At 43.4% G+C, this 14,906-nt stretch overlaps 1 protein-coding gene across 1 annotated transcript in view; it reads left to right on the top strand.

Moving 5' to 3' along the window:
• The window catches only part of LOC148516673 (major facilitator superfamily domain-containing protein 8-like), a 171,041-nt gene that overhangs the window by 139,586 nt on the left and 16,549 nt on the right, over positions 1 to 14,906 (top strand). The window contains exons 10-11 of the mRNA XM_088479762.1: positions 4,750 to 4,879; positions 7,485 to 7,607. Coding sequence (XP_088335888.1) covers positions 4,750 to 4,879; positions 7,485 to 7,607 — 253 coding nt within the window. The remainder of the gene's footprint in view (positions 1 to 4,749; positions 4,880 to 7,484; positions 7,608 to 14,906) is intronic.

Below are 14,906 nucleotides of genomic sequence, written 5' to 3'. Positions count from 1 at the left end.
GCACCAACCTGCCAGGGCTTTGGCGTCTTCACCTAGTGGGCGGCAGCCTTTGTCAGCTCTTTTTCATGGCTGTCGACCACTAGGTATTATGGCGCCTTTGCCTGGCGGACGCCAACCCACCAGGGCTTCGACGTCTTCGTCTGGCGGGTGCCCACCCACCAGAGCTTCTGTCGTCTTCACCTGAGGAGTGGCTGCCAACTCCCCAGGGCATCTGTGGTCCTCTTCAGGTGCCGTCGCCTCCAATGACGTCATGAGTCGTGATTGGCTCGCGGTGTCCATCTTTGAAAATCAAACATGGCCGCCGCGAGCCAATCACGGCTCGTGACGTCATCGCTGGCGGCACCCGGCAGCTATGGGACCGGCGCCTGTTTGGGTGTCGGCGGCAGGCCTGGATCCGAGAGGATCCAGACCCCGCCAGCCATTCTGCCGAGTACAGCAGCGGTGCCCATTTCAAAACAGTATACAGTATATCTATATTTGGATTTTTTTATGAAAACTATAAAGTCGAGTTTCATATTACACCATGTTTTCTTTATATGTGTCTCCCTCCATATGATGACAATTAGAGTGTATGATTGTGCACACCTATATGGGGGATTTATTACCAGCATACTGAAATACGAAGGGTAGTATAGTTTTTACTTCGACTAGACATAAGCGCACCTGTGTGATCTATACAAAATTTATAGAAAGGAGATGTCTGGGCGCAACTAAAACGGTATGCTGTAGCGCCAATCCTATCCTACTCTTGCCCAAAATACAAGAAAACAATAGTATATACAAATAGATTTTTAGAATAGGATCAAAGAGCGCTCCCGATAACTAGAAACAGGCAAATAATATTCCAAATGTCCAAAAAAAAGGTTCCTTACAAAGTTCCTTTATCTTTTTCTTTTCTTTATGCTTCTTTCACTCGAAGTTTTTTCAATATGAAAAGGAAAACAAGAAAGACAAAATCTGTATAAACTCTTTAAACGTTCTTCCTCACTTCATAAAGACATATGTGGAAAAAGGTATCTTCAAAATTAGCACTCAATGTGTATCCACCAAAAAATGTTTATATCCATCAAAAAAGTAATAATTGTGATATGTAATACACCTTACTCACTTAGTAACTACATATACACCTGCTCACTTAGTAACTACTGTACATATACACCTGTGTGATCTAAATATTCCCTTACACTGGGTTATTTTTGTGTAACCTATTGATCATCTGGGTGCTGCTAAGTATATGTCACTGTGCCAGGGGTTACTCCAGGCCTACTATTTATCAAGAATAAAGTATCACCATAAAGTGTGTGTATCTAGCTGCCCTGCCTGCTATTGTGTATGGTAACCTGGAAATGAGGTTAGGGTTCAGCTCTTCAGCAACTTGCATTGTACATTGTTTCCAGGCAGCTCATATTACAGTGATGAACTATAAAACGTTTTCAGGAGATTAGGCAGGGCTGCAAAAGAAGTGTACATATTTAAACATGAACTCACCAGAAAACTTTGACAAGTACTTCACTGTCAGGATGAACTCAGCACATTTATAGATTGTATTTATTGTTAACAGTTTTATCATATTAAGCAATGTTTTAAAGTTCATTTTTAAAAGCAAACATGATTTTCTGTTGTTTAGAAGTTACATTTGCCATATACTGTAGAGTAGACCCATATATATGACTAAAAAATTCTCAAATAATGCCACTTACTACTACTACTACTACAGACTCTCTTCTTAACTATTTTTTAAATATATAGATATACTTTAGAAGTGCCCCTTATTATGTGCTCTTCATTTATTATACCATCTCACAAATGCAGGTATACAAAAAAGTGGAACATATACTTTATAAAAATGTATCATTTGCTCCCTTTTTTCAGAATATTACTGTCTGTGTGTGTGATAGGCTTTAACTCTCTTTGCTGCTGATGGTTTTTTCATGCTAGTCTCAACACATTCTAAAGAAACTAATGCTGCGTATCCAATACATGATATAAATGAACAATACATCGTTATCGTTCATCGCCCGCAATATCGCGCAGTGAATATGCCGTCAATGACCAGCGATGCGTGCTCCCGCTGGTCATTGACGCCGTCGCTAATCGCCCGAACCTGCTGTCCAACCTGATGATATTGTCAGGTTGTGCAGGTTCACGGATGAGGGAGGGTGCCCACACTGAACGATATATCGTTCAGTGTGGGCTCAATATCCACTGCACAATATAACGAACGATTGAACAATAACGATGTCGTTATCGTTCAGTTGTTCCTTAATTGTGTAGTGGATATGCAGCATATCCCTTGACCCCTCCTTCCTCTACAATTACCTCCCGGCATGTCTTTCCCCTATGCCTCCAAACCTGTTGAGCGGGTTGTCTACAACCAACTAACTTCCCTCCTTTCCACATCCTTCCACCTTGACCCTCTCCGATCTGGTTTTTGTCCACACCAATTACTTAAAGCTGCCTAGGCTGAAATCGCCAATTTCCTCCTCTTTGCAAAAATCCAAGGGTCACTTCTCTGCTGATTCCTGTCAACCTCACTGCGGCATTCAACACCATTGAACAGTCCATCCTCATTCAAATCCTCTACTCATTGGACTCCATGATACTGCACTCGCATGGTTCCTTCCTACTTGTCAACCATTCCTTCTCTGTTTCCACTCCTGCCTCCCCTCGCCTGCTTTCTCCATACTGTCTTGGTCCCCTCCTCTTCTCTCTCTCTCTCTGCGCCTCATCTCTCGGCAAGCTCATTACCACCTTTGTCTTTCAATATGATGATACACGACTCTCTCTTTTTCCCTGATTTCTCCCCTCCAGTCCTTTCTCTTGTATTACTTGCTGCCAGTCTAGTCTTGGATGTTCCACTGCTTCCTTAATTTTGACCTCTCTAAAATTGAAATAATCTTCCTCCCTCCAAGACTCTCCTCTTTACCCTACCTCTCCCTGACCATTGACAATACCTCCATTTCCTTTGTTCCCCATGTTGGATTTCTAGGTGTCATCCTCAACTCTTTCTTTCCACACATCCAGTCCCTCTTCCTCTCTTGTCATTTCCATCTCCTCAATATATCCAGGATCTGCCCCTTTCTCACCCTGTAAGCCACTAATGCCCTTAGCCATGTCCTTATTTCCAGTGGCGTAACTACAGGGTTGCTAGACTAGCAAGTGTCCAGGGGCTCACAAGGTGAAAGGGGCCCACTGCCATGCAGGCTATACTAAGGATGCTTGGAGCGGTGCAATAGTGACCTGTAGATGGTTTTCCCCAAACTCACCTGGGAGCGCACACCTGACGCCAACGACACCTGCTGCGAATGACCGGAATGCAACAGTGTGCGCCGCAGCTGGGAATGCATAGGGACCTGCATTGAGCACAGAGAGGTGATTGGCTGACCGCAGCATGCTGGGCTGAGTGAAGAGGACATGAGCCTGAGCATGTAGGATGCTGCTGCTACTGTGGATGGAGATGATAAACTAGCAGCAAAGTTAAAGACAAATAGGTGATTACTAGCAGGAGGAGGGTTATTATACCTGAAGGTGCTGCTGGGTATGAAGTGAAATGTTAGTGATTGGGGATTACATTAACACTGTAAATTTGTGTTTAGAGTTGTTATGTATCTCTAATATGCATGATACAGAATTTTTTAGGATATGATAAAACATATAGACCTAAAGGTGCCTACACACTTGGCGATATTTTACCCGATCTGGCCAATTCCAACACATCGGAACGAGAGATCGTGTAAAATATGCCCAAGTCGTGAGTCCCCACTCACGATGCGATGCGCGTCCCCGCTGGTCGCACATCGCCTCTTCAGATCTGCCGTGCTGTAGGGCAGATCTGCCAGTCTGGTACACAATGCACTGGAAAAAGTCTGGATGCACTGTAGATTGTTTGTAAATTGGACACTTTAAACATCAAATCGTGTGCAGAGCTGCCCGGGAGGAGTTTCAAGGGAAATCGTGGGATCGTGTGCAGAACGCCAAGTGTGTAGCCACCTTAAGAGTTTATGGAAATCAAATAGGAGGCCCACTTTGAGAGTTTGCCTGGGGCCACCACCTCTAGTTACTTCTTACTGACCTACCTATCTCTCACTTTGCCCTCCCTCAGTCTATCCATAATTCTGCTGCATGCCTCATTTTCCTCTCTCACGCTTCAGATGTGCTGTCCCCTCGCCAATCATTCCACTGGCTCCCTGTCACATAATTAAATTCAAACTCCTCTCACTTACCTTCAAAGCCCTCAATCACTCCTCCCTTCCATATTTCTAAAGCTTCATTCTCACTCACACTCCCTCTTGCCTGATCATCATCTTCCATGCCCAACTCCAGGATTTCTTCTGTGCTGTTTCTGTCTTCTGGAATTGTCATCTCTTAAGCCAAATCTGCCAACACCCCTCCTAACTTTCCAGCCTCTATTATCCCCAACTATGCTCCCCACCCACCCTCTGTAAGACTGTGTTCTTGTATACAATGTAACTACACTGTATGAAGACCCGTATACTTTGTAATGTTGCTATGTTGCTTCCACAATATTTAACTTGTATACCCCTTTCTCCTAACTGGAGCACTGCGACAGATAGCTGAATGTAAGACAGGATCTGCAAGTCAGCGATATTTGCCATGTAGGGAGTACAGTGGTTTAGCTGATAGTGCAGCTTTAAAATGAAGGGCTATTTGTACTAGGCCTTATAGTCTATATTTGTTTGTAATATTGTGCAGCATGTACTTTAATAATGTCCATTTCTGCCTATTTAGATGTTGATTGGTTTTTTTGCTGTGCGCATCCTCAGCCGTTGCTCTTCAGATCGCCTGCTCCTTGCATTTGGGCTTTTTATTGGTAACATCTCCTGCATCTGGTGCCTCGTTTTCTTGGCAAAACCCAAAGGTTAACAGACCTCATTTTACTATGCACTGTGTCCAGCCCCTATGTATATGAATGTACAGTATGTATAGCTAGAAGGTGCTTGGAATGGTTTTAGTGAAAATGTTATGTGTATTCTTTTATTATGCGGTATGTGATATGGCAATCTTAGTTTATATTCTAAGCCTACTAGCGCTTCTCACATTGTGGTTCTCTGTTTTGTAGACTATACTGTTGAGAGAGAGAGAGAAAATAGATAAGTGCAGAATCAGCTAAGCCTTTTATTTTTATCCTTGTGTATCCATTTCAATTGAAACAAAACCTGAATATATTAAAATGTATTTTCATAGTTAAAGACACTAGTCAAACTTGTTTATTTTAAGGTGTGTTTGTCTAGTATCACTTTGTATTGTAGTTTTCAGTAACCAAACTGAATGAATAACCATTAGGTGATCAGTAGATTAGAATGTTAAAAGCAGTAATTAAATTAGCCAAGTCCAACATGTCCATACTGACCTTACAGTATGTCTAAAAGTTTGAAGTGGGAGGAGATAATTAACCTGCAGGCATTCCAAGTATCTAATTGCTAATAATACATGTGCAAAATAGTGATGTGAGGCTCCCATCATGTTGGTGAAAGAAATATTAAATTACCTCCTACAGTGCATCCGGAAAGTATTCACAGCGCTTCACTTTTTCCACATTTTGTTATGCTACAGACAGCCTTATTCCAAAATGGAATAAATAAATTTTGCCCTCAAAATTCTACACACAATACAGTACCTCATAATGACAACATGCAAAAAGTTTTTTTGAAATCATATGTACATAAGTATTCACAGCCTTTGCTCAATACTTTGTTGATGCACCTTTGGCAGCAATTACAGCCTCAAGACTTTTTGAATATGATGCCACAAGTTTGGCACACCTATCTTTGGGCAGTTTCGCCCATTCCTCTTTGCAGCAACTCTCAAGCTCCATCAGGTTGGATGGGAAGCCATTGTCAGATCTCTCCAGAGATGTTTAATCGGATTCAAGTCTCGGCTCTGGCTGGGCCACTCAAGGACATTCACAGAGTTGACCTGAAGCCACTCCTTTGATATCTTGGCTGTGTGCTTAGGGTCGTTGTCCTGCTGAAAGATGAACCGTCACCCCAGTCTGAGGTCAAGAGCACTCTGGAGCAGGTTTTCATCCAGGATGTCTCTGTACATTGCTGCATTCACCTTTCCCTCTATCTTGACTAGTCTTCCAGTTCCTGCAGCTGAAAAACATCCTCACAGCATGATGCTGTGACCACCATGCTTCACTGTAGGGATGGTATTGGCCTGGTGATGAGTGGTGCCTGTGAAGCGCTGTGAATACTTTCCAGAAACACTGTAAATGAAACAAAGCGGGAGATGTATCAAACCTTGGAGAAAGATAAAATACCAACCAATCCGCTTCTAATACACACGGTCAGATCAGACAATGATAAAGATATCGTTGTCTGATCGTCCTGCATGTGCTGGATGATCATTATCGAACATCCAGCACAGCACCAACCCCTAAACGACCCACGATCATTGATCGCGGGTCCCCATAGTATATCGACCAGGTTGGACTGCATGCTTGGGCGATGGTCGTTATCGTTATCGACCATTCGTGCCTGCGCATTGTCTGTCATTTGGGGGTTGGAAGGGGCAAAAAATGGACGATATAAACTATCAAACGATATCGTTATGGTTTATATCGACCAGCTAAATCTGACCGTGTGTATGCACTATAAATATCATTTTACAGGCTGTGTTTGAAAAATGGCAATTAGAAGCTGATTGGATGGTACTTTGGACCTCATTCAGAGTCGGTTTCCGAGCGCCGGGGCGCTCGTAACCGACTCGATTGTTTGGACTGCGCACACGCAGCTGCTGCACTGCGCGTACGCAAGCCCCGGAGCGACAGATAAACACTGTCGCTCCGGAGCTCGTTACCAAAGGGGCGGCTGTCGATGTTGATCGACAGCTGCCCTGTTTGGTAGGTAGGCCAGGGGGTGGTTTCCAAAACGGAGGCATTCCTTTACGAATGCCTACCGTTTTCTGGGCGGCCACACTGACATCATCAGTGATGTCAGTGGGGAGCTTCCTGCTCCATCAGAGCAGAAAGCTCCCTGGGGCTTACGAGTGCCCAGACCCAACCTTAGGGTCTGGTCATAAGCCCCAATGGTCGCGATGGTGATCACCATCGCGACCATCAACCTGGTCGGTCGTTAAGCTGTGGGTAACCCACAGCTTAACGATCGACAAGGAGGCGGCCGTTCAGAATGCAAGCGGCCGCCCTGATTCAATGCGACCGCTTGCCACTAATGACCGCCTCTGAATGAGATCCTTTATCCCTCTCCACTTTATCTCTCTCTAAGGTTTGATACATCTCCTCAAAAGTTCATACATCCAACTTTGCTCAGTATTAGTTTCACTTTGTATATAATACATCTCATTCTCCAAATTGTCTGCAATATAATGTATAGTTCTGTTGAGTGAGACAACTATATTAAAAATATACACCAAGTAACCTAAGAATTTCTCCTACCTTCTCCTATTCATAATATCTCTTTATTTTCTCCCACATCCCGTGTCTCTTATTATTCTCTTCACAGGAAGCTATGGGTTTCTACTTGCAGAGTTTGTGGTTGGAGTGTTCCTACAAGTACTGGGGTTACCCTTTTTATCAGTATCCCAGGTATCTCTGTTTTCCAAAATAACTGCTGAGAAGACTCAGGGTAAGTCAGTCTTCATAATTGCCAATACAGCGTTCTGCAAAGAAATCCCCATGATATTTAAAAATGGCATGAAATGATTTCAAATGGACTGGTCATCTGCCAGAGGGCAGTAAATCAAAACAAATGTAGAGGTTCCTCACCCTCTAATAAATTCTTATCATAGTTCCGGGTAACCGCAAATGTTCCAAGTAGTGTTGCGAGGGAAAATACCTGTAAATGGCAGTTTATCCCTATAATCTCATGCTAGCTGCATATATTTTTTGAAATGTAAGATTACATGGTGCATAACGTTTCTGGGGAGGGGGTGAGTTGGCTCCTCTATTTTTCAGGTGAAAAAAAAACAAAGTAGTGACGTGTAAAAAGTAAAAATATTGTCCACTCCATTAAATATTTATTCGCATTTAAGAATCAATTATGCACACTTTACTGCATCTACTTTGACCCCACCGAACTTTTGGAAGAACGTCCCAAACAACATTTAATTTCCATTGCAGAAAGAATGCCACAGTTATATCCGCTAAAGGTGGCTACTATGATGGGTCAAAAAACAGAGATCAAATTTTGTTACAATTTGAATGATATAATCATTTTGTTTATCTCCAATTGTTTATTTGTTCAATGCTTTAATTTCATAGTACAGATGTGTCCTTGCACATCTAGCGTTAATACGCCGTGCTGCGAGATATGCCTGGCATGAGTGATCTGCCAGGTCCCGTGCAACTCTGCTAGCGTTGGGCGTTTTTTTTTGCCGAAAATGGATAAGTCGCAATGTGATATGACTAGGACGCACCAGGAGACTGCACTGATTAATTCGATGACACTTGTATATCTGTGTGCACATGAGTCTGATAACGGAACGTGGTGCAAAAAAGCTGCGGCTGCTGCTTCGTAGCACTTCGTATGCTAATTGAGAGACTCGGTCGCACAGATATACAAGCGTTGCATATCAAATTAATCAGCACCGTCTGCTGGTGCATCCTAGTCACCTTGCTACTTAGATGCATTTTAGGCAAAAAAGAGGCATTTTTGGCAAACAAAGATGCAAAAACTATGCCCGGCACTAGCAGTGTCTCACAGGACCAGCCCCTCTTGGTGCGACTGCAGCAAAAATGAGTAAGGACACATCTGCATATTGAGACATTAAACAGCATACATTTATAAAAAGTATGTCTGGTAGTGTTTATATGTTACAGGCAATGTGGGAAATCAGGCATTGTTAAAAATGCCTGTAAATGTATTAGGCAATGTACAAAATTATCTTCATTACCTAGTTTGCCTAGGACTTGTTAAACGTGCATAATGTATTTTAGGCAGTATACAAATTAATTACATACTTTGACTGGGAAATGTAGTAAATTCAATACCTACTTTACCTAGAAACCAGTTTGACCACTGTTACTTATTAATAAAGATTTTATGCTTCAAAGTTTTTTTTTTTTTTTGCAGTTTTTTTACTCCCCCTTTCCAGTACTCTGATAGTTCCATTATATAGGGTTAGGATTGGGGTTAGAATACTTACCAAACTCCATGAGGATTTTGACTGTTGGGATGCCGCTGTCGGCATTGTGACCATCTGCATTGTGACCGTTGGGTTCCCGTACCCAACCCATATTGACCACTTTGCCTAAAAGCAGTTTTACTTTGCCGTATATCTCAAAAAATAAATGCAGCCTGTTTAAACAGGGCATTACACACAAGCAGGTCTTATTATCACGTAGTGTTCTGCAGCTGGTGCTTGTGATTCCTCGTATTTGTCTAACAAAACCCGGTGACCTTGTTGGCATTCATTTGCAAGTGATTCATATTGAGTATTTCTTACTCATTTTGAATGGGAAAAAAAGTATTGTACCTGCTTATTGGAATATATTATTGTTTGTCTTTTTTTATACTATTTTGGAATATACTAATTTGCTTGTGGATGTCTATGCACTGCAAGTGTAACTGGTTCTTAAGCTCTGAAGGGGCCTATCCATTAGCAGATGTTTTTCTGATTGATGAAAAACAAGAGCTATCCATTGAAAATTCCGGTGACTGTGCTGAACGATATTTGTCATGTACATGACAAATTTTGGCAAACGATGAACGATATCGCATGACATCATTCAGGGAGTGGATTTTTTTCTCTGCAGCGCTCTGTAGCTGCTGCTAATAACGTTCATCGTTCGTTGTTTACCGCATATAAACTGCCAGATATTTTTAATATCTGGCAGCGATATGCGATAATTGACCAATATGTTGGAGCGATGAAAGATTCAATTGATCAGCCGCGGGAGTGCGCATCTATCATCGCTCAGGGCCTATCCATAGCAGATAAATTGAACGCTTGAAAGAGATATCGTTCTATCGTTCAATTTATCTGCTAACGTATAGGCCCCTTTAGTTTGGGATCTGTTCTCCAAAATGCTCTGCACTTAGGGCAGTGGTTCCCAAACTTTTTTAATCCCGGCACCCTAGAGTATCAGCATTTTTTCAGGGTACCCCTAGGCCAAAAGTTTGAAAATATAATTAAATTAAGTCAATTGTGCTGATCTGTCATCCTTAGGTTCAATTATGTGGTGGACAGGGTTGCGCTTCTGCTTCTCCACATATTTTATGATTGGCAGCTGCCAGTACTGGTTTTGCTATATTGACTATAAATAATTGTCCTAGACCACCAAACAACCTGTGGCACCCTTGCATTTGATCTGCATCTACATGTGATCTGACGAACCCCAGGGCACCCAGTTTGGGAACCTTTGACTAATGCTGTCCATCCATTTAACGATGCGGGGGACGACGGCACGATTACGACGCCGTCGTCTCCTGCGGGGTGAACTGCATACACTGAACGTTCATCGGGCGATGATTGATGTTAAAAACGACCAGCGGGCGCGTGCATCGCTGGTCGTTTTTAACCTTTTACTGCCCGATTTGCGGGCGATTACCAAGCGATGGAGCGATAACGACCGTCATTATCGCTCCATAGTTAGGTATAATCGCTTAGTGGATGGGCAGCTTAAGGGTTTTCCAGGCAATTATGTATTTATTTTTTCATCAAGTTTGTTTTATTTTCTTAATCATTGTAAAGTTGCAAAATAGTAAAGTTCCACATAGGCCACTGGCGCAACTAGAAAGCATAAACAAAGGGGAAGATGAGAAACAAAACGCAGCAAGCAGAGAGAGAAATATAGAAGTAACAGATTAAACAATATATAGATAAATTGAGCTACAAAACTACAGCCATAATTCATCTTTCTGCTTGCTAGAACATGACATATCTACAGTATATATGTTTTTTACAAATGGATAAAGTATATATTCATAAATAAAAAAGAATTGGGCAGACCAATGGAACATAGGGCCTGATTCAGACCCACTCGCGAGCGGCTGTCCGTTCGCAAGTGGGTCGATGTTATGGACTGAGCATGCGCACGACGGAGGGAGCTCCGTCGTGCGCATGCGCCAGACGCGACGAGCGAAGGAAAGTCCTTCGCTCGTTGTGTCCGATCAAAGGGGGCGTGCTGTCAATGTTGATTGACAGCACGCCCCCTTTGGTGGGCGTGCCGGGGGCGTGCCTCCCTGACGGGGTCCCGTCAGAAGCCGGCCCACTGACATCACTAGTGATGTCAGTGGGAGTGATTTTGGCTCTGATAGAGCCAAAATCACTCCGGAGCTTGCGGTTGAAAACCTCAACCGCAGGCTCCGGCTCGCAAATTCGATGGTCGCGATGGTCTCGACCATCGCGACCATCACAATGCACGCTCGTATAGCCTGTGGGTGGTGACCCACAGCTATACGAGCGTCCAGGAGGACGCTCCATGAAAATGGAGGCCGGCCCTCATTCAGAGCGTGCGCTCTGCTCAGAGCGTACGGCTCTGAATGAGGGCCATAATCTACCAGAAGCCACCGATCTCAGAGGGACATGCTGGCCCCTCTGCACCCGTGGCTCCGCTCCGAATTAGTTCCCATCACTGCTGCCCACAGTCAATCAGTCAGTCCTGCGATACCCCACCCAGCTCTGCAGTGCAGCCATAGCTCGTAGTATCCACGGTTCTGCCCACATAGTTTTCTGATCAGTGTGGCCACAGTGAGCAGGCACTACAAATATATTCTACACCTGGCGCTGCAGAAAAGCTGCCGGTCACAGCCATGGCTCCGCCTCCTGTGTGAACTGATCACCGCTAGCCACCGTGACATCCACCACCCTGTAGCTGCAGGGCAGCAGCGGCTCACCCCCAGTGTCCCAATCACTGTGGCCACAATGATTGGGTAGCCCAGACGTGTCACCACTACCCAGGGTCTTCTATCTTAGGTATCCCGGCAGCAGTGATAGGCAATCCTCAGGAACACCCACCCACTGCTGCTAGTTTCTGTGTGTGTGTGTGTGTGTGTGTGTGCATAGGTGTGGCTATGCATCATGAAGGGCTTAGTCACTTGAAATGCCCCCAACTCACATTACGCCACACAGAGTACCCCTTATTCACATTACGCCACATAACTCCACACAGTAGTGCCCACAATGCCACACAGTAACGGCCCTTATTCACATTACACCACACTGTAGGGCCCCTTATACACAGTATGCCTTACAGTGATGCCACTTATTCACATTACGCCAAACAGTATTATTGCAGTATTATTGCACATTATGCCACACAGTAGTACCCTTTATTCACATTATGCCACACAATAGTTCCCCTTATTCACTTTATGCTACACGTTAGTTCCCCTTATTCACATTATGCCACACATTAGTTACCTTTATTCACTTTATCACACACAGTATTGCCTCATCCACATTATCACACAGTAATGCCCCTTATTCACATTATGCCAGCCACAGTATAGCCCCTAACTCACTATTCATCTTCTTTCCTCGGATAAGTCTCGTCCCCTTTACTCCTCTCTCCAGCCCCTTGGGTTCCTGGGATAAGAAACCCTGGCTTCCCATTGGTCGACGGTGGCCATCTTTAAGTAGCCATCTATGGGGGGAAGCCAGTTTCTATTAACCCCTGCTACTCAGAAAGATCTCTACTGGGCTGCCAGCCATGGGGTTACAGCTGCACATAATGGCTGGGGAGCAGGCAAATGGGCGACAGTGAAGTGCCAAAAGTCATGGGATAGCAGTATGTAAAGTTGTATGCTTCAGTTGCAATCTGACATCTTGTGAGTCAGTGTGAAATGCAAAATGCCCGAGGACCAATAAAAAAACAGTATAAATAAGCTGAACCAATAAGATAAACCAAAAATAAAGTCTGAAACAATAAAAACACAGCTTGCATTCCAGCATGGAATGCACGCATCCAGGAAAGGACCAACGTGCATAGGACAGGTAGCTGGGGACTATGGTAATGCCACAACATTCCAGTTTGGAGCACACTTATCCCGGAACTATGGAATACAAATGACTAGGCTGAATACTCACACATCCAGAAGATACAAACAAGAACCATCATGCAACAGGCTGTGAGGAGCTGTAAGTAAACCACAAGTGTACCAGAATGGAGGGGCTGCTTGCGTTCCAGGTTGGAACTTCTATCCTGGAAGGGCGGCGCCGGGTCATATAGCACTATAAATGTTAAAAAAATAAAAGCTCCGTCGGGTGTTTTAAAGACACCATAGGCACTAGCACATAATGAATGAGTACTGTATATACAGCGTATATAACCTGTTGTGTTCCAACATGGAACACATCAGTTCTGGAGTTATGATGTGAAAATTAGAAAGTATTGTCTGGAACTAGAAACTTATTAGAAATGAAATAAAACACAAATAAAAAAAAACATTGCACAAACAAAATATGGTATATTGCAAAAAATGCATTTGTTCAATCATTGAATAATAAGCTCAGAAACATACCTAATAAAACCCCCAAATTATATAAGGAGGCTCTGGAAGAACTCCAATGATAGCCTAAGATTGGAAATATTATGATAAAATAAATTACAACATACAGTAATTTTACAAGGTGATGTATGATATAAGCACATAACACATTGAAAACATTCAGTGCATATCCCAATATATTAATAATAAAGTACAGGTTGAGTCTCCCATATCCAAATATTAAGAAATATGAAATATTCTGAAATACAGATTTTTTTTTAGCATGACAGATAGTGACACCTTTGCTTTTTGATGGTTCAATGTACACAAACTTTGTTTAAGGCACAAAATTTGTAAAAATATTGTATAAAATTACCTTCAGGTTGTGTGTATAAGGTGTATATGAAACATAAATTAATTTAATGTATGTACACAAACTTTATTTGATCCACAAAATTATTGAAAATATTGTATAAAATTACCTTCATGTGTATAAGGTTATATAATACATACATGCATTCATGTTTAGATTTGGGTCACATTCCCATTATGGTATGCAAATATTCCAAACTATGGAATAATCCGATATCCAAAATACCCCTGGTCCCAAGCATTTTGGATATGGGAGACTCAACCTGTAATAATATAAATGTACTAGTTTATTGGACACCTCAGTCTCTGGCCCCTGCTCCACTCATCCCCCCCCCCCCCACTCTGATCGCCAAAATTATAAAAACAAAATGATCACGTTATGTAAATAATAGCTATTTAAACTTGATTCAGCATTTTTGTTTAAAAAAATCCGGTTTAAAATGCTCTTATTTACATAATTTGATAATAAAAAAATCGACAATTGTGGCAACATTTTTGGAATAAATATTATTCAATTAAGTGAGAGGAGGGGGTGCGTGTGAGATCCTTGTGTGGGCCCCCTCCTCTCTCGCAAGTGCGTAGACTCTGCAACTGCTCCAGAGTCTACTGCACATGTGCAGGTCTCCTGGAACGGGAAGCAGTTGGAAAGCCAACAGACGAAATCCCGACCACCGGCTTCCCAACTGTCTAATCCCAGCTTGGTACTAATGACAGGCGTCGAAATCCCGACGCCTGTCATTAGACCTACGCCGGGAGCCCGACACCCGGCATACCGATCGAAGGTAAGCCGTGTGCCGGGCACGGACAGCCATGGGGGGGAGGGTTAGGTTAGGGGCTCCCGGGGACCCCCCCGGGAGGTTTAGGGTTAGGCTATGGGAAGAGGGGGTTAGGGTTAGGCACCCCCGGGGGGAGGTTATGGTTAGCCCCTTCCCCCTTCGTGGGACTTAGGGTTAGGCTGCGGGGAAGGGGGGGTTAGGTTTAGGCACTTGGAGGGGGGGAGGTTAGGGTTAGGCACCGCTAAGGGAGGGTTAGGGGGTAGAATAGGGTTAGTTAATACTTACCTTTTTACGATCGGGATCTTCACCCCTGCCGGGCTTCCGCTGCGGCCGGCGGTAAATCAGA

This window comes from Taudactylus pleione, unplaced genomic scaffold (genome assembly GCF_031769625.1).
Source record: "Taudactylus pleione unplaced genomic scaffold, aTauple2 ptg000244l, whole genome shotgun sequence".
NCBI lineage: Eukaryota > Metazoa > Chordata > Amphibia > Anura > Myobatrachidae > Taudactylus > Taudactylus pleione.
Note: the sequence above shows the minus strand (reverse complement) of the source record. Positions and strands in the feature narration are given on the sequence as shown.